This window comes from Eucyclogobius newberryi, unplaced genomic scaffold (assembly GCF_026437365.1).
Source record: "Eucyclogobius newberryi isolate DKJ021-1_F unplaced genomic scaffold, fEucNew1.0.hap1 SCAF_10, whole genome shotgun sequence".
Classification (NCBI taxonomy): Eukaryota; Metazoa; Chordata; class Actinopteri; order Gobiiformes; family Gobiidae; genus Eucyclogobius; species Eucyclogobius newberryi.
Window position 1 is genome coordinate 35240343 of NW_027315724.1, and position 22917 is coordinate 35263259.

The 22917-nt window shown below is 41.5% G+C and overlaps 2 protein-coding genes across 2 annotated transcripts; one reads left to right on the top strand and one right to left on the bottom strand.

Annotated features, from left to right (window-relative positions):
- Positions 1 to 5244: 5244 nt before the first annotated feature.
- Positions 5245 to 12619, bottom strand: LOC140371725 (inositol-tetrakisphosphate 1-kinase-like). Its single transcript, XM_072458921.1, has 10 exons — positions 12507 to 12619; positions 11692 to 11716; positions 11323 to 11445; positions 10516 to 10633; positions 9723 to 9824; positions 9586 to 9626; positions 8813 to 8978; positions 6187 to 6254; positions 5931 to 6093; positions 5245 to 5492 (listed from the first exon to the last, which is right to left on the bottom strand). Exons 1-10 carry the CDS (start codon positions 12587 to 12589, stop codon positions 5368 to 5370), a joined length of 1014 nt encoding a protein of 337 aa, XP_072315022.1. The 5' UTR covers positions 12590 to 12619; the 3' UTR covers positions 5245 to 5367.
- Positions 12620 to 13868: 1249 nt separating this feature from the next.
- psma6l (proteasome 20S subunit alpha 6, like) lies at positions 13869 to 20144 on the top strand. The gene is made up of 7 exons (XM_072458935.1): positions 13869 to 14056; positions 14951 to 15045; positions 15197 to 15278; positions 17049 to 17204; positions 18332 to 18510; positions 19323 to 19417; positions 20009 to 20144. Exons 1-7 carry the CDS (start codon positions 13981 to 13983, stop codon positions 20064 to 20066), a joined length of 741 nt encoding a protein of 246 aa, XP_072315036.1. The 5' UTR covers positions 13869 to 13980; the 3' UTR covers positions 20067 to 20144.
- The last annotated feature ends 2773 nt before the right edge of the window (positions 20145 to 22917 follow it).

Genomic DNA, 22917 nt, shown 5'->3' on the forward strand with positions numbered 1-22917 from the left:
GCAGGAGCGCCGTGACAGGTGAAAAACAGGACGAACACGCGACGAACACGTGACAAACGCAGGACCGAAGATGCGCACTTGCGTCACGTGTTGATGTCTTTTTGGTCGTTCCTATGTCGCCCTCTTCCCCTTGTAGTTCTGTGTCGTACTGAACCTTTACAGCTGCAGCTTGTAACTGCTGGGATTGAAGTTACAGGTCAGGTCTGTGGAAAGGCAACCTCGAGAAACAGGAACGACACAAATGTAAAGAAATTGATGCTGTTTTGAGGCTTCTGGCGATGAGGGCTGTGGCTTCCGGGCCTCGATTCCCCCGGATAATTACAATAATTAGAACAATTAAAAGAGGGTGAGAAGTCATGAACACTGGTGTGTGTGTGACCGGGATGCTTAGACAGTGTCGGGGCGTGAAAGGGGCGCGGTCCTGCTCCCGGACTTAAGTTAACAATCTTATCTTCATTTCTTTGCACAATAAGACAAATTGAATTGCGAGATAAAGTAAAGCAGACAGTCTCCGTCGCCATAAAGTTTGTAAATGTCAAGTGGGAGTTTTCTGGTTAAAAACGGTCTATGAATAACAAAGTAATATAGTGTTCTTTTCATTTTGTTTTGTTGTTTTCACTCAGAAGAGAAAAGCATCAGCAGACGGACGACTCGTGGCATGATCGGATGTTTTATTTTTAAGGTATAATTATGTAACAATAATCATACAATATACACATTTAAAAGTTGACATGTTAAGTAATGGACTCGATGATAAATATAATTTGTTCCCTCATTTTTCATCTACTCGTATTTTGATTAATTAAAAGAACGTGTTAAAAAAAATCTACGGTACAAACTGTATGTTAAAGTATGTTAAAGTGTAATATTATATATTATATCCTAAACTAAATGCATGATATACAGTTCCCCACAGTACAGTGTGTTCGTCTGTAAAAACAACTGTAATTGCCGTGCGAGCGTTTGTTGAAGGTGGTCATTTGTTGCTGTGGAAACCGGCTGTGTCCAGGGCTAAAAATAGTCATGTCTTATTGTGAAGAGATCAAAGCAATCATGTCCACACTTATAATTCACTGATTTAACACATTCATATTTGACGTCCTCGTGTCGAAAGGTTCGCTCTTCTTCTGCATCGCTCAGGCTCTTCCTCTGCATCACTCAGGCCCTTCCTCTGCATCACTCAGGCCCTTCCTCTGCATCACTCAGGCCCTTCCTCTGCATCACTCAGGCCCTTCCTTTGCATCACTCAGGCCCTTCCTCTGCATCACTCAGGCCCTTCCTCTGCATCACTCAGGCCCTTCCTTTGCATCACTCAGGCCCTTCCTCTGCATCACTCAGGCCCTTCCTCTGCATCACTCAGGCCCTTCCTCTGCATCACTCAGGCCCTTCCTCTGCATCACTCAGGCCCTTCCTTTGCATCACTCAGGCTCTTCTTCTGCATCACTCAGGCCCTTCCTCTGCATCACTCAGGCTCTTCCTTTGCATCACTCAGGCTCTTCTTCTGCATCACTCAGGCCCTTCCTCTGCATCACGCAGGCCCTTCCTCTGCACGACTCAGGCCCTTCCTCTGCATCACTCAAGTTCATCCTCTGCATCACTCAGGCGCTTCCTCTGCACCACTCAGGCCCTTCCTCTGTATCGCTCAGGCTCTTCCTTTGCATCACTCAGGCTCTTCCTTTGCATCACTCAGGCCCTTCCTCTGCATCACTCAGGCCTTTCCTCTGCACGACTCAGGCCCTTCCTCTGCATCACTCAGGTTCATCCTCTGCATCACTCAGGCGCTTCCTCTGCATCACTCAGGCCCTTCCTCTGTATCGCTCAGGCTCTTCCTCTGCATCACTCAGGCCCTTCCTTTGCATCACTCAGGCTCTTCTTCTGCATCACTCAGGCCCTTCCTCTGCATCACTCAGGCTCTTCCTTTGCATCACTCAGGCTCTTCTTCTGCATCACTCAGGCCCTTCCTCTGCATCACTCAGGCCCTTCCTTTGCATCACTCAGGCCCTTCCTCTGCATCACTCAGGCCCTTCCTTTGCATCACTCAGGCTCTTCTTCTGCATCACTCGGGCCCTTCCTCTGCATCACCCAGGCCCTTCCTCTGCACCACTCAGGCTCTTCCTCTGCATCGCTCAGGCTCTTCTTCTGCATCGCTCAGGCCCTTCCTCTGCATCATTCAGGCAATTCCTCTGCATCTGAGGTGTTTTTTGAAGATACCGATAATGATATGCAGCCAATGTTATGGCATAAATGTAGTGAAACAAACTGTAAATATCTCAGGGACAAGTCTTGTGCAAAGAGGGAACGAACTGGAAAATGAACCACAAAAGGTCAGACGCTTCATCGTGTTGTGTGGAGGATGACGCTGCAAGGTTCTGTTGTTTTTATTTTAATTTGACTCTTTTTGCAGCCATTTTAAAACTCTTTTTTTTTTTAAATATATTATTAGTCACAAAATATCTTTCTTCTCTTGAACATCCACGAATCCTCTCTGTTGACCTCCTCTAATCAGAATCAGAATGACTTTTATTTATCAAGGGAAATGTTTTCACACACAAAACTGCATATTTTGTCGTTTTGTTTGATCTTCAAATATGCAAAATATAGTCATGTCTTGTGTGCCAAAACTTACCACGAGCTGTGGAGATTCAGGACTTGCTCAATGGCACATTAGATAAGTCACAGAAGTAAAAAACAAAACAAAAACAGATAATTCTTTAAAAAAAACTCTTAAACTCTTAATAAAAACAATAATAACACTCCAGAGATCCAGTGGAAAACGACTTTTCTGATGAACAGCCTCACGGAGGTCAAAAATGTGCACTATTGATTTAATACATACATTACACTATAAAGAGCTATCTTAGACTTCTCAGGTTTGTTTATGCCCCAACAGGAAGTGACATCACGGGCCGCGGGAGTTAGATATATCTTTTTACTAACTAGTATTTATTATTGTGATAAAATGTGAATATATGATTATATTTCTGTGACGTATTTTATCTGCATAATAGTGATATTTTATCTGCATCATTAGTCTCAGAGAAAAATGGGTGTGTGACAGCATTTGTTTGTGAAGGTATCATAAAGATGGGCCAAAGAATGTTGCCCCAGGAGGGGGTGTGACAGCCCAGAGGAGTTTGGGTAATGTTTACCCAAGGCTTGATCCCTAGGAAAAATACCAGCTGTAAAAAAAGTGCCGTGATGTGAAGCTGACCAATGAGAAATGTGACCCGCCTATTCCAGAATATCTAATAAAACCAACCAGCATGGGAAAAAACGGGGTGAGACGCAGGAGGGTCAGCCAGGCTCCTTACAACGGCCTGGCTGACGCAGCCCCGCGTTTTCTCCCATGCATGCCATAAAAATGTCTGATATTTCTGTGTCGTTTCATATTCTAAGTTGAATTGTGTTCTCGATGTGTTAAGGAATAGTATTGATTCATGTGTAATTTCTTGACAATTATCTATTTACTATATTCGGGACCATTTAAAATATGAATAAATAATCATTCTAATAACGAATTTAATACAAGCATGATATTCATTTCAATACAAAACACCCCTGATTTAAATATATCAATATTCCAACATCGCCTCCTCTGATGTCCCTGTGCTCCACGTGCAGCTCCTGAAACCCTCACACACTCTAACACTAACACCTTGGCTGGACGCAGGAGATGTTTGTCACAGTGAGGTACAAGAGGAAGAGGAAGAGGAGCTCACTCTCCAACTGGCTTCAAACGGCTGCGCTCACATGAACGTTACACAACGACACGCACTCTATACCAAGACTCACACTATGTCACATTACCTCATGTTGTGTGCTATAAACGCTGGTCCCTTTTTGCTTATCCCGAACGCACCTACAGGCTTGAGTTTCATTTAGACAAGACCTGCAGGGGGCGCTGTTTTGGAACACAAGATACAACTCTCTTTTATGTATTTTGGGAGGACTGGTTACCTCACAGTGAGATGCCCAGCACCTTTTGTGTAGAGTTTGCATGTTTCATCCCGCGTCTTGGTGGGTTTCCACAGGGCTCAGGTTTACCCCCCATCAACTTTGTGCACAATAGGTCAAATCCTCTGAAAACTGAAGATCTGATGTGACACTGCTCCTGACAAGTTGCCACAGCGGCATTGGAGGATGGGCTGAACGCAAACGATCAGTATCACAGTCAAAATAAAGCAATTGATATTAAATGCAAACCTATGAGAATATACCACCCTCACAGAATATGTTTACTTTTACAGCGGTGAGATATGAACTAAGGACTATTCAGAGGCATTTTGTTTCCTGGCAACTCTAATCACAGCATCTTTCGTTGTATTCTCTATCTCCAAAACATGGCAAAAAATACTTTATCTCCAAATTATAAACAGTCCATATTGTCTTTATTCATAAGTCATACTACTAACATACTCATAGCAATATACGTTTATATTAGGGATGTCAAAAATGTCCAAATGTCCAGACACTGATCTGAAATGACTAGATATGTATTTGAGAAGGTATCACAGAAACAGGACAACATTATTATTATTATCATCATTATTTAGTATTGAAATCAAGTTTGACAATATTTTAATAATAATGCATTCAATCAATTAAAATAGATTTATTTTTTCATATTCTTTCATCTGAGGCCATCTTTAGTTGGCTCCATAGAAAAGTATAAATAAACAGTGCCCTCAGGTGGACAAAACGTTGTAGTGCATTTGTGGCACTTATGTAACAATGTGCTAAAATGACAAGGATTTTAGAGTCCAGGGTGCACCCCGCCTAAGGCCCGAAGTCACTGGGATAGGCTCCAGTCACCCGCGACCCCAAAAGGGAACAAGCGGTAGAAAATGGATGGATGGATATTGAGGAAAAAGTACATTGTTGAGTCCATGTCTCAAATAGACAGCCAAGATATGATGTAAATTATGACATGATGATAAAAATACATAATTTTTCTGTTAAGACCGGACAAAACAAGTCAGTGAAAAGTAAAATCAAGAAAAATGACAGAACAAACACTAATACATACTGGCCAATTAGAGCTCTGTATATGAGATATTGTCAATAAATAAGAATATTGTCGAAAGGTGCAATTATTCCATTTTGATTTCATATTAAAAATACTTCAAATACATTATCATAACATTTGATTTAGTCCTATTATCCAGTATCAATTTAAAACACAGAATACACCACAATATAAATGAAAAACAACTTTCAGTCTGATTGTAATAATACCAAAACAGACGCTAACATCGTGGATAAAGTTTTTCTAATGCATCATTTCTACTCATAAGCAGAAAATAGCTTTGATCAAATAAAGTGAATAGAGTTTGTCCTGTGAAGCTCATCAAACACTGCAGTGACACATTAAATGCTGGTGGCGATCGAGGAGGCGTCGGAGGGGCTTTTCTGAGGGTCCGAGAGCCCACTGTCCAGCAAAGTCTTTATGTGGTCCAGTAAAGACGAGAAGAACTGGGGAACTCCTTCGTAGCCTGGCAACAACACAAACGCGGACATTTGAGTCATTTGTGCAGAAACAACATCTGAATACATTGGGTTCTCGTATCGCTCAGATACTGTAGAAGATGATGATCTGTTTATGGATGTTTTATGTAGTGAAGACGTTAAACTCAGGTCTGGAGTTTAAACCACCAGGTGAAACAGTGAAATAATTTAAGAGATGATGATGCTCACAGTCAATTAAAAACTACTGCTACAAATATTATACTTACAGGGTACAGGGCTGTGGACTTTTGCTTTTTAATATTTGTGTTATATATATATATCCCATTCTCCAAAACAACAATTGCAATGTTATTTTTCATTTGTATTTTTTTATTTATTCATATTTTATATTCAGTTAGTTTTTAGTTCTTATTTTAATTTTAATTTGTTTTTTTTAAATTATATACGTGTCCCTGCCCTTTTACCTGGGAATACGTTGAGGTCGATGACGGTCATGGTGTGAGTTTGAATGTTCACGATGACGTCGACTCCGAACAGCGCCATCTTGAGCTGGGCCCTGAGCTCCTGCACCAGAGCGCTCAGGGCCTCGGAGCTCGGCGTCGGGAGCAACGGCATCTTCTCATCCAACTGCACGAAACAGCAAACACCGGCTAGTTATCGAAGTACATCCTACATCCTCCATGCAATCCTCTGAAAAGTACACATGATGAATGTACTTACTGCAGTGAGGTCTGAGCTGGACTCTGGCTTGGACACGTGTTGGCTGTTGAAGAATATCGTTTTTCTGTCTGTAAATAAAAACAAATGAAAAAGATATGTACATTTGAATTCAATGCAAAACGTCATAACCTCCTGATGGTCATGCGGCGTTTGAGTAAGATAAAGGGCAGACAAACTTCTTTGAAAACTTTAATTATACATTGTAAATTATTGCATAGGACTTTTCACAGCCACGAGGCGGGTTAAGACTTGACTAAGCAAATACAGCAGGTCAGAGCCCCCTGCTGGAGAACTGCTGCAGGTGATGATCAGCTGCAGCACGGTATTTAAACCCGACTGATGCGATTCTGAAACAACCGTGTGGAAAGACAAATCCCGTGGTCATGGAGAAGATGTTCGTGTGTTTGAGGAGGGTCAGATCACTGGCATCGAGCAGAGAAAACATCTAAAGAGGAAGGAGAATAATGACACACTGGAGATCTGTGTGAGGAATAACGACACACTGGAGATCTGTGAGAGGAATAACGACACACTGGAGATCTGTGTGAGGAATAACGACACACTGAAGATCTGTGAGAGGAATAACGACACACTGGAGATCTGTGAGAGGAATAACGACACACTGGAGATCTGTGTGAGGAATAACGACACACTGGAGATCTGTGAGAGGAATAACGACACACTGGAGATCTGTGAGAGGAATAACGACACACTGAAGATCTGTGAGAGGAATAACGACACACTGGAGATCTGTGAGAGGAATAACGACACACTGAAGATCTGTGAGAGGAATAACGACACACTGGAGATCTGTGAGAGGAATAACGACACACTGGAGATCTGTGAGAGGAATATTGACACACTGAAGATCTGTGTGAGGAATAATGACACACTGGATGGAAATAAATATTTTAATATTGCAGAAGCTGATTGAAACTATGCCACACAACTATGCTAAGCTAACGGCTAAAAAACCTTTCTTTCTGTGGCGACGTTTCTTTTGGACAGGCAGCGTATGTCAGTCGTTGTGTGTGTGTGCGTTTCTTGCGTGTGTTTCTTGCGTGTGTTTCTTGTGTGTGTTTCTTGCGTGTGCTTCTTGCGTGTGCTTCTTGCGTGTGCTTCTTGCGTGTGTTTCTTGCGTGTGCTTCTTGCGTGTGCTTCTTGCGTGTGTTTCTTGCGTGTGCTTCTTGCGTGTGCTTCTTGCGTGTGTTTCTTGCGTGTGTTTCTTGCGTGTGCTTCTTGCGTGTGTTTCTTGAGTGTGTTTCTTGCGTGTGCTTCTTACGTGTGCTTCTTGCGTGTGTTTCTTGCGTGTGTTTCTTGCGTGTGCTTCTTGCGTGTGCTTCTTACGTGTGCTTCTTGCGTGTGTTTCTTGCGTGTGCTTCTTACGTGTGCTTCTTGCGTGTGCTTCTTGCGTGTGCTTCTTGCGTGTGTTTCTTGCGTGTGCTTCTTACGTGTGCTTCTTACGTGTGCTTCTTGCGTGTGTTTCTTGCGTGTGTTTCTTGCGTGTGCTTCTTGCGTGTGCTTCTTGCGTGTGCTTCTTACGCGTGCTTCTTGCGTGTGCTTCTTGCGTGTGCTTCTTGCGTGTGTTTCTTGCGTGTGCTTCTTACGTGTGCTTCTTGCGTGTGCTTCTTACGTGTGCTTCTTGCGTGTGTTTCTTGCGTGTGTTTCTTGCGTGTGCTTCTTGCGTGTGCTTCTTACGTGTGCTTCTTGCGTGTGTTTCTTGCGTGTGCTTCTTACGTGTGCTTCTTGCGTGTGCTTCTTGCGTGTGCTTCTTGCGTGTGTTTCTTGCGTGTGCTTCTTACGTGTGCTTCTTACGTGTGCTTCTTGCGTGTGTTTCTTGCGTGTGTTTCTTGCGTGTGCTTCTTGCGTGTGCTTCTTGCGTGTGCTTCTTACGCGTGCTTCTTGCGTGTGCTTCTTGCGTGTGCTTCTTGCGTGTGTTTCTTGCGTGTGCTTCTTACGTGTGCTTCTTGCGTGTGCTTCTTGCGTGTGCTTCTTGCGTGTGCTTCTTGCGTGTGTTTCTTGCGTGTGCTTCTTACGTGTGCTTCTTGCGTGTGCTTCTTGCGTGTGCTTCTTGCGTGTGTTTCTTGCGTGTGTTTCTTGCGTGTGTTTCTTGCGTGTGCTTCTTACGTGTGTTTCTTGCGTGTGTTTCTTGCGTGTGTTTCTTGCGTGTGTTTCTTGCGTGTGCTTCTTGCGTGTGTTTCTTGGTGTGTTTCTTGCGTGTGCTTCTTGCGTGTGTTTCGTGTTTCTTGCGTGTGCTTCTTGCATGTGTTTCTTGCGTGTGTTTCTTGCGTGTGTTTCTTGCGTGTGTTTCTTGCGTGTGCTTCTTGCATGTGTTTCTTGCGTGTGTTTCTTGCGTGTGTTTCTTGCGTGTGCTTCTTGCATGTGTTTCTTGCGTGTGTTTCTTGCGTGTGTTTCTTGCGTGTGCTTCTTGCGTGTGCTTCTTTCGTGTGTTTCTTGCGTGTGTTTCTTGCGTGTGTTTCTTGCGTGTGTTTTTTGCGTGTGCTTCTTGTGTGTGCTTCCTGCGTGTGTTTATTGCGTGTGCTTCTTGGGTGTGTTTCTTCCTCTCCTCTGCGCGCCTTTAAAATGCCCGTTTTTCAATAACCCCGAGGCCCCTGAGAGCACTGACCACAGGGCCCGGAGGGGAAGTTCTTGAGAGAGGGCCGCTCCACACAGAAATGCTTGTCTCCGACGACAAAGACCTTGTGCAGGACGGCGCCGTGGTTCACGAAGCTCTGCAGGACGCATGGAGGACGCACGTCGGCCAGGCCTCCCTCACTGAAGATCAGCGACATCTGACGGACAAACAAACATAACACATTTAAACATAAAAGCATATTCGACCGGATAAAAGTGTGAAAACTCATCCACGCAGCTTCTTCAGTTCATCTGACGGAGAACATCGTGGGTCATCTAACTCCTATTGTACTGTGATTATCCCTATTGTTTCTTCTGTTGTGGTGGATGTGGTTGACAGGTCGTATATTAGACCTCCATTTCTGTTCAGAGATGCTCTTTCCTGACAAGTATAGCCTCTTTGACTCCTCTCAAAGTGTTTGCTTTTGCCATGGAAACCTGAAGGACTGAGGCTCTCCACAGACCTATTTCTTCATGTAAAGATGCGCCACGTTACCTTTTTTTGCAGAGGATCCACCACCCGTTCGTCACAATCACTGGTCACGATAGAGATGTTACTGCTCTGCCAAGAATGTTCCGGGTATTAGCGTTGCCAGGTCAAGGTTAAAGGTCAGATCTGCGGTGACGCAAGCCTGCTCAAAGTAAGTGTTTTTCAAGCTCCTTCTGAGCAACAAAACAACGCTATTCGAATGAATGTCAGAGAGACGTTTGAATGCCATACTGTGGAACATTCAAGGCAAAGCAATGACAGTTAAAACCACGTACCTCATGAGAAAAGGAACCGTGAGCGACTCTTGTTTTGCAAACTATATCAAAGGGAAAATTATAATTAAAAAACTGTAAAAGTACAAAAAAAGACTGAAATATTGCTATAATGATAACGATAATAATAATGAACTGACTGAGAGGGAAGCTGAGGTCGTGCTCCTTCACCGCGCCATGGACGGACGACAGGTCGGCGTCACCGGGGACCTCGAGGTACGGGGGGCTGCAGATACGCCAGTCTGGACAGGGACACGAAGGGTACTTGCAGAATGAAGTAATACAACAGGATATTGCAGGTGAATACAGCATGACGGTGGCGGCGCGTTGAGGAGACAATTGTTCATAATTCACAATCAAACAATTAAAACAGGCTCTATTTGATGGACTGAAGACTGAAGTGAAACGCACGGGCTGTCGAAGAAGGTAAAAAGTACCGCAAAGAGGACAGAAAAGCACCAGGGATTTGAGTCAAATCAATTAGTAATCTGCTGTTAATCTGAAGTGAGAGATGTCTGACAGGTGATCAATAATGTGAATATTAGAATCGAATCAAAAGTTAAATTTGAAAGATCACCAAAGACTGCGGTTACTTACTTACTTATTTAAGAAAATGTGTTTAATATGAAAACAACAAAATATCCAGTCGTAATATGTCAAATCTGCAAACCCTGTAGTTTGAAGTTAGACCTGATGTTTAGCAGCGTTCTCTCAATGCTCCTGGATGGGTACAACGTGAACATTTGGACAAAATCCCACCAACATGAATTGCAAATCTAATCGAAATCGCAATTATTTTGATATTTTGCCCAACTCGTCCCTCCCTAAATGGACGTTCTTGTTCATTTCCCGTGCGTGTGGCTGGAACAGACTAATCCGACGGAAACGGTGTGAGTCTAACACAGAGGATGGACCTGGCCGTGACGTAGGTACCTTTGAGTGAGCGGTGCAGTTTGCTCATGATGTGACAAGAGGCGAAGCGGTCGAGGAGCTGCGTCATGGCGGGGAGCGGGTCCAGGATCACAGTGCGCGGGTGGGCGGACACGTACTTCTGTAAAAGAGACAACCGTACAAACTACAGAAGCCTGCATGTCTTTTCTACTTCGGGAAGATCAGACGGACTTTATGGAGTCAAAGCGTATCTATTCTATAAACTATAGAACACGCCCTTTATTCTGTGTCTTGTTTAAAATGATGACTACATTGATGCAATACGCAGTCGCTTAAATTATGCTGCCGACTTTTTAGAATGTACCCTTGCTCGAACCACTTCTACGAGCGTCGATATTGGCAAAATAAATGTGCGTCTTGATCTTGATTTCATTCCCTCAGCAACAATGCAACGACAATATTTTAACGTTGCATCAGGATTGTGCTAAAAAGTGTCTGCAAATGGCTTAATCGAGGTTCAAGCGTCGCATTAAACGTGACTGAACCATGAAGTGAACCACAAACGAGCAGAAATATGACTTTACTATACATTATTATTAAGAGTATTTTTTTATTTGTGAGTTATCTGTTTTTTTATTATCATACATCTGTACCTAATCTCTGTTGCAACACTGAAATTTCCCCATCGTTGGACGAATAAAGGTTATCTTATCTTATTTTCTGTCATTTTTAACCGTTTTAATTATGCATGAAACACTAAATATTCTAATTCTGCACATCTCTAAAGCGCAGTTGTGACAGTATGCACATGTGTTGAGCTCCCGACTCTAAAACCGCGTCTGATTCTACCTGGAAGTTGGCGAGGAGCTGCCGTGATCGGTTGTCATGCTCGGCGTCCACGACAACATCAGACAGTTTGTGAACGATGACGTCGAAAGGCCCCTGAGGCTCCAGCGGCCGGCTCAGGTTTATCTGGGGAAACAGTCAGTCGAACTAGTTCTACCGGTGATTTGAGTTCTCGTGTAGGACGCGAGGTGGCGGCAGGTGGCGGCAGGTGGCGGCAGGTGGCGCGGACGTGGAGGACAAAAGGCGCCACCTGCATGTGACACTTGCCAAGCCAAGTGCTGTTTTTAAAGCGTCAAAGTGCATCATATTCACATCATCTACATTCAAATGACTCGCTCTGTTGGTCCTATATGTGTGTTATTTTGGCCTCACCTCCACCACTTGTATCCCGTGTTCCCTGGAAGAAGAAATACAAATGAGAAGCATTTAGTATTGGCTTAATTCAATTCATGTTTTGGATAAGGCTGCATAATAAATTGCAAATGTTTATTAGCAATTTTGGCTATTGCAAATAATTAACAGCAAAACAAGCTAAATGTATAACACCAAGAAATGAACTGTTTATAAAAGGTTGATTTTATTCATAATTTTACTTGTGTCTTTGTTTTCTTCTTTTTTTTGACAACGTTTGACAAATGCATTTAGACTTATATTGTTTTAATGTTGAAATGATTGTGACAAAAAGTGGGCTATATTGATTTTGCAGTGCTTCAAATCAATATCGTAATCATTTCCACTGTCGTGCAGTTAGTTTTGGATAATATTAAATATTTAACAGTGAAATATCTGTTTAAAAATGAGTCGATAACTATTACTTAAAAGAAACTATGGTACAGTTTAAAATCATTGCTTATTGTTATCCAGACGTTAACAGGTTTTATCACAATGACGCCCTATTATCAATACTAACACGCTTTTATTGTTGTAAATATGATCTATTTAGAACCTTAATCTGGTTATAAATGCATGAAAAAGAAAAAAACACACCATGATAAATGCCACGACATTCAGTCAAACCAATAAGAGGTGTTAAATGCATATTCTGGATAACCTTCAATATTTTTGGATGAAACATAATTTTGAAAGATAAATGAATATCTGTTATTGAAACACGTGGTAAGTATTGTCTGTTTAAACGCCACAACAACATGAAGCAACATTCAGACTTCACTTCTAAAACAACTTACGCACAGAAGTGAGAAAACGCGTCCAGGTTCATCTTCCGCCGCTTCTTGTCGCTCAGGTAGAAGCCCACGCGACGCGCGGACATCGTTCTGACGTGTTGTGTCCGGTGTTCAGTCCCGGTGTTCAGTCCCGGTGTTCAGTCCCGGTGTTCAGTCCCGGTGTTCAGTCCCGGTGTTCAGTCCCGGTGTTCAGTCCCGGTGCAGTGTCAGCAGCAGCAGCAGCAGCAGCACCGGGGGCCACGGGTGTAGGGCGCGCGGGGGGGTTTGGCATGTCCGAGCGCACGCACCTCGCGCGCGCACAGCCTCATCCCGGTCCTGTCCCGTCCCCGTCCTATCCCGGTCTTGTCCCAGTCCTGTCCCTGTCCCGTCCCCGTCCTGTCCCAGTGCTATCCCAGTCTTGTCCCAGTCCTATCCCGGTCTTGTCCCAGTCCTGTCCCAGTCTTGTCCCAGTCCTATCCCGGTCTTGTCCCAGTCCTGTCCCTGTCCCGTCCCAGTCCTGTCCCAGTGCTATCCCAGTCTTGTCCCAGTCCTATCCCGGTCTTGTCCCAGTCCTGTCCCAGTCTTGTCCCAGTCCTATCCCGGTCTTGTCCCAGTCCTGTCCCAGTCTTGTCCCAGTCCTATCCCGGTCTTGTCCCAGTCCTGTCCCTGTCCCGTCCCAGTCCTGTCCCAGTGCTATCCCAGTCTTGTCCCAGTCCTATCCCGGTCTTGTCCCAGTCCTGTCCCAGTCTTGTCCCAGTCCTATCCCGGTCTTGTCCCAGTCCTGTCCCAGTCTTGTCCCAGTCCTATCCCGGTCTTGTCCCAGTCCTGTCCCTGTCCCGTCCCAGTCCTGTCCCAGTGCTATCCCAGTCTTGTCCCAGTCCTATCCCGGTCTTGTCCCAGTCCTGTCCCAGTCTTGTCCCAGTCCTATCCCGGTCTTGTCCCAGTCCTGTCCCAGTCTTGTCCCAGTCCTATCCCGGTCTTGTCCCAGTCCTGTCCCGGTCAGTCCCAGTCTTATCCCGGTCTTGTCCCAGTCCTGTCCCGGTCCCGTGCCAGTCCTATCCCGGTCTTGTCCCAGTCCTGTCCCGGTCCCGTGCCAGTCATATCCCGGTCTTGTCCCAGTCCTGTCCCGGTCCCGTGCCAGTCCTATCCCGGTCTTGTCCCAGTCCTGTCCCGGTCCCGTGCCAGTCATATCCCGGTCTTGTCCCAGTCCTGTCCCGGTCCTGTTCATGCCAAATCTTCCACGTCTTCCTTTGATTTCGTTATCCAATCAAATGCAGCAGGGAGCGCTCTTTCTTGACGCGTGGGAAAAGTGAAAGAGAAAGTAAAGAGCAGGTTTGAGGAAGCGCTTCGTGATCCGCATTATCGCACTGTCATGTTGTTTTATATTCAAACTTATTCCGCCTTGTGAGAAAAGACTGGTTCCGAGCAGCGCGAGGGCTTTGAACCGCGGACGACACCGGTCAAGTTCATTTGAGGTCAAGAAGCAAGAGACGGCGACATGTCCCGCGGATCAAACGCAGGCTTCGACCGACACATCACCATCTTCTCACCGGAGGGCCGCCTTTACCAAGTCGGTAAGACGCGGAGAGCCTGGAATGGGAAACGTCGAAAAGTTTCCCATTTGGATTGTTTTGTAGTTTTGTAGTACTTCCTCCAGCAAGAACAACAGGCGATTCAGACAATAGATGATACTACAGTGTAACAACGCGGCAAACTGTTCAGCCAAGCAACCCGCGGGTCTCAGAATCATGAAGTATTATATCTTGGGAAATTATAAAAAGTCATTAAAATGTGCGTAGGAAGCTGTAACTCATGACTACGTCTCAAACTGCTGGTCTCTTGCCCTTAAGTACTCCTTTGACACGCGCGGGCCTCATTTACTACTTATGTTTTCTCTCAGTTTAACTTGTAGTGTAGTTTATAACATGTAAAAACTGTCGTTATCACTTGCATTTACGGGCTGTACATGTTATTATTCCGTTTCTCCACACTCAGGAAGACACAATGTGGGTGCAAAGATGATACTCTTCCATAAAGTGTCATTATTTAACCTTCCTTTAGACGCGGGCCTGCTGCAAATACAAGTTTCACTCATAGATGTTACTGTATGTTACTGATTTTAGAAAGACAGAAATTAACAAGGCATCTCAGACAGTCTTGGATGCCTTACTTATGCCTTACCCTAATGTATATATTTTTTTATCTTATTTTATTTTATCTTATTTCATTTCATTTCATTTCATTTTATTCATTTCCCCATTTTATTCATTTATTTTATTTATTTATTTATTTATTTATTATATTTAATTACATTTCTTTAAAATGTGTCTGTACATATGATTGTATTTTTATTGAATAATAATACAAAATAAATCACATCAAATACAAAAATCAAAACCATTTCAGTCACGCCCACCACGCTGCCACATTACACTCCTTTAAAACCCATTCTTTCTTTGTGGTCGCAGAGTACGCCTTCAAAGCCGTCTCTCAGACCGGGCTGACGTCAGTGGGAGTGCGGGGGTCTGACACCGCGGTGGTGGTCACGCAGAAGAAAATACCCGTAAGACTTAGTTCTGGCACAGTTCTGGTAACCCCCGGCGATGTGTTCTGGCACGCCTGCGATTCTGCCATTCTAACGTGAACTGATCATAATGACACCAGCAGATTATTGCGTGCTTTGTGGGTGTAAAATGACGCTTGTTCACGCACAGGACAAGCTTCTGGACTCCACCACTGTGACCAACATGTTCAAACTCACCCCTCGAATCGGCTGCGTGATGACCGGGCACAATCGTGAGTAGTGTGCAATTCAAGCGGGTCAAAAGTATCGAAAATCACAGTTGTCGGTACAAAAAATAATCACATAAACAGGATCAAATTTGACCTTGGCTGAAAAGTTTTACAAGGATTTAGAGCTTTTTCAAACCTAGAAGAAGAGCACATGGAAACCGCAAAGAACGAACTTTGTCTTTTGTCTAAAAAAAGAGCGTTTTTAATCGTCATTGTGGAATCAAAATCAGTGTCAAGTATTGAGCCTGTTCCTTGGTAACGGAATCCATATGATGTTTTAGTGTCGTGACAAGACTGATCTACTAAGTTAATAAAGTGCTCAGTGATAAAACTTCACCAATATTAGTACTTTTAATGCTTTTTCAGCTAGTTTGTGTTTAAGACTCTTTAATGTATAAATAGTGTTGCTTTCTATTGCATGTTGCGTATTTTATCTGCATCTAGAGCTGATTTTTGTTTATTTATTATCCATATTTCAGAACTATAATGAGATGTATTTTAGGGTTGAAAACAAATTGATACCCATATTCTGATCAATGTTAAGAGATATTTAGAAAGGACATACTGTAATTTCCGGGCTATAAGTCGCATTTATTTGATAAAATCCAAGACCAAGAACAGACATTTCATCTTGAAATACAGTTTAAAATAATAACAGATGAGAGAACATGGTGAATAGGTGTACGTATGCTAACGCTAACACCGTCAGCTACATGACGTATGCTAACGCTAACACCTTCAGCTACATGACTTATGCTAACGCTAACACCTTCAGCTACATGACGTATGCTAACGCTAACACCTTCAGCTACATGACGTATGCTAACGCTAACACCTTCAGCTACATGACGTATGCTAACGCTAACACCTTCAGCTACATGACGTATGCTAACACTAACACCTTCAGCTACATGACGTATGCTAACGCTAACACCTTCAGCTACATGACGTATGCTAACGCTAACACCTTCAGCTACATGAGGCACAGACAGAACTGTGGTAAGTGTCTGGTATGTTAACGTAACATATGAACAGTTATTCAGATAACTATAGCATAAAGAACATGCTAACAAGTTTAGCAAAGCATCAGTTTTACCCCAAATCAGGAAGAGGAGGTGGAGATTCTGCTTCTGCGTCGATTAGAGCCTAGAGCGCCCTCATGCAGTTGTCAGTGTGAAAATAGAAACTAATATCACATATAAGTCGCTCTGGAGTATAAGTCGCACCCTGGCCAAACTATGAAAAAATGTGCGACTTATAAACCGGAAAATAAGATATTAATGGATCACAGAATAGTTTTAGAAAAGTCTTTAAACTTTACACCACATGGGACCGGAAGAACTAAACTATTATATTTAAAGTTGATTGTGGATCTGCATAAAGCAAAGCAAGGGTGTCCAAACTTTTTTCACCAAGGGCCACATTTTAAGACTTATACGGAGCAGAGGGCCACAGACAACCCAAAAATGAAGTAAACCATTTGAAAATGTGTATTTGACATAGTTTCGATGCATCTCCACACCTTTAATTTTAGGTTGTTATAACATAAACACGTTTCAATTTTTCCAATTTCCCTTTAAAAAGTACTACTTTTTATTGTTTGGGCCAACTTAGCAGGAAGCCCGAGGTCTGAGGACCGCATTTGGCCCCTGGGCCACAGTTTGGACACCCCTGGCATAAAGGGTCAAATAGGTCCTTGGCGTCTAAATGGAGTTTGAAGTGAAAGTACACGCTGTACACACGCTCCTGCTGTGACTGTGTTGTGTTGTGCAGCGGACAGTCGCTCGCAGGTGCACAGGGCTCGAGTGGAGGCTGGGGAATGGAAGTACAAGTTTGGTTACGACATCAGTGCGGACGTGTTGTGTCGGAGGCTGGCTGACATCTCCCAGGTTTACACTCAGAACGCAGAGATGAGGCCGCTGGGCTGCTGTGAGTATGAGACACACTTTATTCATTCTCTCCACTAAGTCACTATTGCACTGTAACTCATGGTGAAAGTATTCAGTACTCTGACTGGAACATGTAATGGAACACATTTTGATTCAGGTGTTCAGTGTTCTGTCTCCAGTGTTGGGAAGTAACTGAATACACGTACTGAAAATACACTGTTCCGGTAGTTACTTTTTCATTTGGTGCTATTCAGAATACAAATACTTTTAAAAAATTGGAGGAAAACACTGTGATATGTAGGCCTTCGCGTTGCACTTAAGTTCAGTTAGTTTAGTTTAAATAATAGAAAACACAGTGAGCGCATGTACAATTTTTCTCTCTTATCTTATAAATAAATGCACAAGCAGTGAAACAAAAAGCTCTTTTAATCCTATGCCATGTTTCACACTATAATATCTAACTCAAGGTAAAAGTTATCTGGTATTCAGAGGCTCTGTAAAATGAATAAATGAACCTGGATCAGCACGTTTCTCCCTGGGACCATCAATACTGACCTTTCCAGACAGGAATCACCCCCAGAGCTGCTCCTCCTCTTGCCCATTCACCCACATCTTGCACTAAATTCCTGCTTTTCAACCCATTCCATTAAAGTGCCTGTGACAGGTTTTTACAATCGTCTAATTTTGACTTTATTCTGTCTATTTATACCTGTTGTACATATGAAATATAGTTTTACATCAATTGAGCAGGTATTTATGGAGAGAAATCTGAAAAATCTGTGGAAAACGACAGGAAGTGACATCACACTAGGGACACTCTTTCCAGTAAAGTTAATGCAGAATTTACACAAAGAACTTTTTTGACTTTCTAAACATCAATTCAACAAATAAAGTCGCTCTCATGTTTTAAGAAAAACATTGTGACATTAGATGAGTTTTTGTCCAGTCGTTGCCTCGGTAATTTCCTTGTGTGATGTCATCAACTACAAACAGGAAGTGAAATTAAAATATGCTTTTCTGTGATAAAATTCCAAATATATTTATCTCAACTGCATTTTAGTTCGATGAGTCGTCCGACTGTTCGGGCCCTTATATCGAACATGTGGTCATCAGTTCTTTTTACCATCCTCATAAGTGTGCGCTCTTTGATCCCGGTGTTTTGCGCAGGCATGATTTTGGTGGCCATGGACCCGCAGGAGGGCCCGGTGCTGTACAAGTGCGACCCGGCCGGTTATTACTGTGGCTTCAAGGCCACGGCGGTCGGGGCCAAACAGACCGAGGCCAACAGTTACCTGGAGAAGAAACTGAAGAAGAAACCCGAGCTGACGCACGACCGCGCGGTGCAGGTACGAACCACCAACAATGTGCTTTTAGGGAACATTTCACTTGAAAACAGCATTAAACGATATTGATGGGATTAAATGAGAACGTACAAAAAAATCTAGCCTTTTAGCAAGGACGATATTGTTAATGTCTTTTTTAATAGTTGTATTTTGAAGTCTAGATCAACTATAATAAAATGTCATTGATAGAGGTCGATCTTGATTTTTGATTTCCATTTATTTTTTCTTTTCCAAAATAAAATGGTTTTAAGTCTTGATTTCATAAACATAAACTTTTAATCAGCCGAGACACTGTAGCTTATCTTAAATTTAGAGATAACCATTTTAAACATTGGCCGTTTACTTTCTTAAATGTAAAGAAATGTATTCAGTGGATGTGTTTGTAATGAAAAATGTCCAAAATTGCACACATTTAGGACGAAAAAAAGAAAGATTTAAATGTTTTGCTTCATTTTGATGACATATTAGATGAAAAAATATACAGAGGGTATTTTTGATATCTTATATGAGTTTTCAAACAGAAAAGATAAGTTTTGTCTGTAGTGTCTCACCTTAACACAAAAAGACAAACGCTGATAATTAAGCGTTAGAAATTACAGAACATTTTTCATCCTTGTTGACTCACTGTGAAATGTGATTTATTGTGATTTTCCATGACATAAACTGTGAACAAACTTCCATCAGACGACACAAACAAAGCTGATCTTCCCTGTAAATGAACCTCACAAACACAAATATACACAGTTGAAGTCCTGATTATAAATGCATTGTATTTGTGTAAGTGTTGAGTGAGTGTGAATCTTCTCTGTTTGTAGATGGCCATTAACTGTCTGATGTCGGTCCTGTCTCTGGACTTCAAAGCCACTGACCTGGAGATCGGAGTGGTCACCAAAGACAAGCCTAAGTTCAGGTCACTATTTAGTTATTGTTCAATTGGTCAGACTTTATTTTAGGGTACACTTACTACCACCTGACACCTGACTTTGCTTACTCTTAAGTGAGTTAATGTGGATTTATTGGGCCCATATTTATGTATTTTCCTATATAACATTATTCTGTTGTGAACAAGACATTTACTAACGCTTTTTTATGAATATTTTCCTTATTACTTCGTTATAGTATGTAGTTAGGACATTTCTGTACATGAGTAACAGTTAAAAAACTATATTTCCTGTGCGAGCTCTTAACCATACCTTTATTACCAACGTTCAATATGATGATTCCTGTACCAAAATGTCCTAACGATTTATTAATCAGCAGTAATAACCAGTTTAATCATAGAAAAGTGTTAGTAAATGTTTAATTGTTACATAAAAAGGATGAAAAATACTAATCAACACGCAAATGTATAAAATAAAGTGCTATTGTTTCATTTACTTTGCAATTTTTTGTGTTATTGTATTGTATTGTTTAGTGTATCACCTCCGTTTGACTTTGGACAACTATTAGTGTGACTCTTTTTTTCTTCTTCTATTGTTAATTGTTGTTTGGTTGTTTCCAGGACGCTCACAGATGCAGAAATAGAGGAACATCTGATCGCCATTGCAGAACGGGAGTAATACATGGTCATTGTAGGAGTAGAATTTGGCATTACATTTCCAGATGTTTTTTTCTAACCAAGTCAATAAAACCAATTGAAATAAGTTTGTTTGTGTCATTGCGGCTAGTCCCTCCTTTGACCAGCAGATGGCGCCATTGGCTCTGGTTTGGTCCTGGTTTGAGCCCAGATTAGTCCCCATATAGACTTGTTTGGGTCCTGTTCTTGCCCTGGTTTTGCTATATTAGTCACAGTTTAGTCCCACTGTTTCCGTGGTAACCGTGCAGGTTTGGCATTGCCTTGAGCGAACTATAAACGTCATTAGTGTTTCCCAATCAGGGGTACAGGGACGTGAGCACATGGCAGGATTTTTCTCCTTAAATGAATTATATTTGAAAATGCTCTTTGTGGTACATTTTGTATGCTGCTGGTGCAAGATTTTGAACAGCAATATCTCTAGAGTTTTTTTTTTTTTTTTTTAATTGCTTCGACACATGTCTAAATGTTGGCTAAACTACAAAACACTTTGCAGAACCTAAAACACAATGATCAACTGTTTAATCCAACACAAAGCACAATTGTGACACGCTCTTTACGTGTTCTAGAGTCTGTTCAACTCAAAAGTGCACACTCTGAACCAGGAACAGTGACCAAAGTAGTGATGTCACCATATCAAATGTTAGTGTGATGATTATTGTGAGAAAAAACATCACGATTTAACGTTTTTCACAATGACCAAGACTGTGACAAAACAATAGTGACATCGTTAACTGTCTTTCACTCCTGTGGTCTGACATGTGACTCTTCCTCAAGTTTGTGAGCAGCTTTATAATGAAACTTTCTGAAAGACAAAATAAAGCTAGATAAAAACAGTTTAGGTCTATTTGTTGGACAATAGATTGAACAAGAAATACTTGATTTTGCTTTGAAAACTGTACAGATTATTATTTTTTGGTTCTTACGATTATATTGTGACCTGACTAATCACGATTATCGATTAATATTCTTAATAACTCTTGACCAAAGATACAGAACACACAACAGAACACACGGGAGTCACAATAGGAAGACATTTTACAGTAGAGTAGAAAACACAATGTAAAACCGCGTCTGAACCAGGTTTAGATCCAAAGACTTTGTCCAAGTCTGAAGCAGTTCTGAAATCTGATGCTAAAAGTCAGTTATGTTTTGTTACATACAATTTGTGTTATAATATTATACAAAATTGCAGCATAAACCTCACTCTCAAACCTGCAGAAACAGTGTGATTTTAACACACACAGCATTCTGGGCTGAAGCTAATCCTGTGGTTTTATGATTTATGAAAATGTGCCAAAGCCATTGACAAAAACTGTCAAACAACCAAATATAATAGTCATAACTGGCACTAAATGAGTTGTCAGATTAATAAGATAAGATAAGATAATCCTTTATTGTCCACACATGGGGAAATTTCATTGTTGCAACGCAGGTAGATACAGTGGAAAAGGACAGAAAACTTATAGGAAGTTTATAAAAACACTCTTAATAGAAGAACTCTTATAAACAGAAACTCCTATAGACAAAACCTCCCATTTCCCAACAAGGGATGGAGGGGGAAAATAATAAAGATAAAAATAAATAAATAAATACTATTGCATGTGATCACGACAGTAATTGCACATGAATAATAATAAAAGATAACTAAGGAAAAACAATATAGAGGATAGTCAAAGTACAACAGTATTACATAAATCTAGAGGGAATTACAGGTGGTTTGAACGTGAATATCTGATCCAATGACCTTGTGCAGTCACTGTGCACTCAAATACACTGCATATTCTTTGTCCTCTAGGGGGCAGCCATGTGCTTAGTTCTATTTTGAACGTATTTTATAACGTTTGTACTTTGTTGTCTTTGTACTTTTCTATTTCAGGATATCTATTTCGACTGATCCCGTAAACAAGTTCAGGCTCTGAACCACTTGTTCTGGTGGTTATTGGTTAGTGCTCAAATAAACCTCCCAACTAATGCAATTAAATACACAGACACGTTTGCTGTACCCAAAGAATGCAAAAAGAAATATACACATTTATTTTATTATTTTTTTTATTTTTTTTCACATAGGAGATAATAATAAATACAATTGAACTGAAAACACATATACTTTTATTTATTTATATCACAATTTAACTGAATGCAAAAAATAAACATATATACATTTATTTATTTATTATTACATTTTAACCAAATGCAGTAAATATACACATATATATACTTTCATTTATTTGTATTACAATTTAACTGAATGCAAAAAATATACACATATAGACATTTATCTATGTATTCATTTATGTATTAAATTTAACTGAATGCAACAAATATACAGATTATAACACTAGCATTTATAATACATTTGTTTAGTTTCCGCTCATGTTACTTACCTTCATGACATATTAACCATATTAAGGCATATTATTAATAGAGGAAGAAAACACACACAAAGTCGCTTTAAAACCCGATGCAACTGCAGCAGAACGAGCGATTGCACCTTCAACCTCCACTAAGCTGTTTCAGAGGTAGTTTGGTGAGTGACGCGAGTGGAGGAAGTATTTGTGTGTAAGTTCACCACGTACAGAACCATCTAGCAGTTTGTCCTTAATGTTCTTCACCTGATTTCAATTATGTCATAAAACATGTAACTGAGAGTAAATAACGTTCAAAATCACTTTAAATGTCATTTGTGACCTTCACCTCCAGAAACATTAACAAACAGGAGCAAAAGTTTGAAGAAGAAAGAAAGAAACCGACAAATTAAGCTGAGAAAAGGAGCTGTTCACATATTCATAATTCACTTAGCGTTTGAGAGCAGATCATGGAGACATGTCCTCGCC

Bases quoted from the DNA above. Each gene is read 5' to 3' on its own strand.
- psma6l (XM_072458935.1), top strand. From the start codon at position 13,981: ATGTCCCGCGGATCAAACGCAGGCTTCGACCGACACATCACCATCTTC. The intron at 14,057-14,950 runs GTAAGACGCGGA...TTGTGGTCGCAG, and splicing joins GGGCCGCCTTTACCAAGTCG to AGTACGCCTTCAAAGCCGTC. The intron at 15,279-17,048 runs GTGAGTAGTGTG...TGTGTTGTGCAG, and splicing joins CGTGATGACCGGGCACAATC to CGGACAGTCGCTCGCAGGTG.
- LOC140371725 (XM_072458921.1), bottom strand. From the start codon at position 12,589: ATGTCCGCGCGTCGCGTGGGCTTCTACCTGAGCGACAAGAAGCGGCGG. The intron at 11,717-12,506 runs GTAAGTTGTTTT...TTCTTCTTCCAG, and splicing joins GCGTTTTCTCACTTCTGTGC to GGAACACGGGATACAAGTGG. The intron at 8,979-9,585 runs GTACGTGGTTTT...TTTGTCCGTCAG, and splicing joins ACGGTTCCTTTTCTCATGAG to ATGTCGCTGATCTTCAGTGA.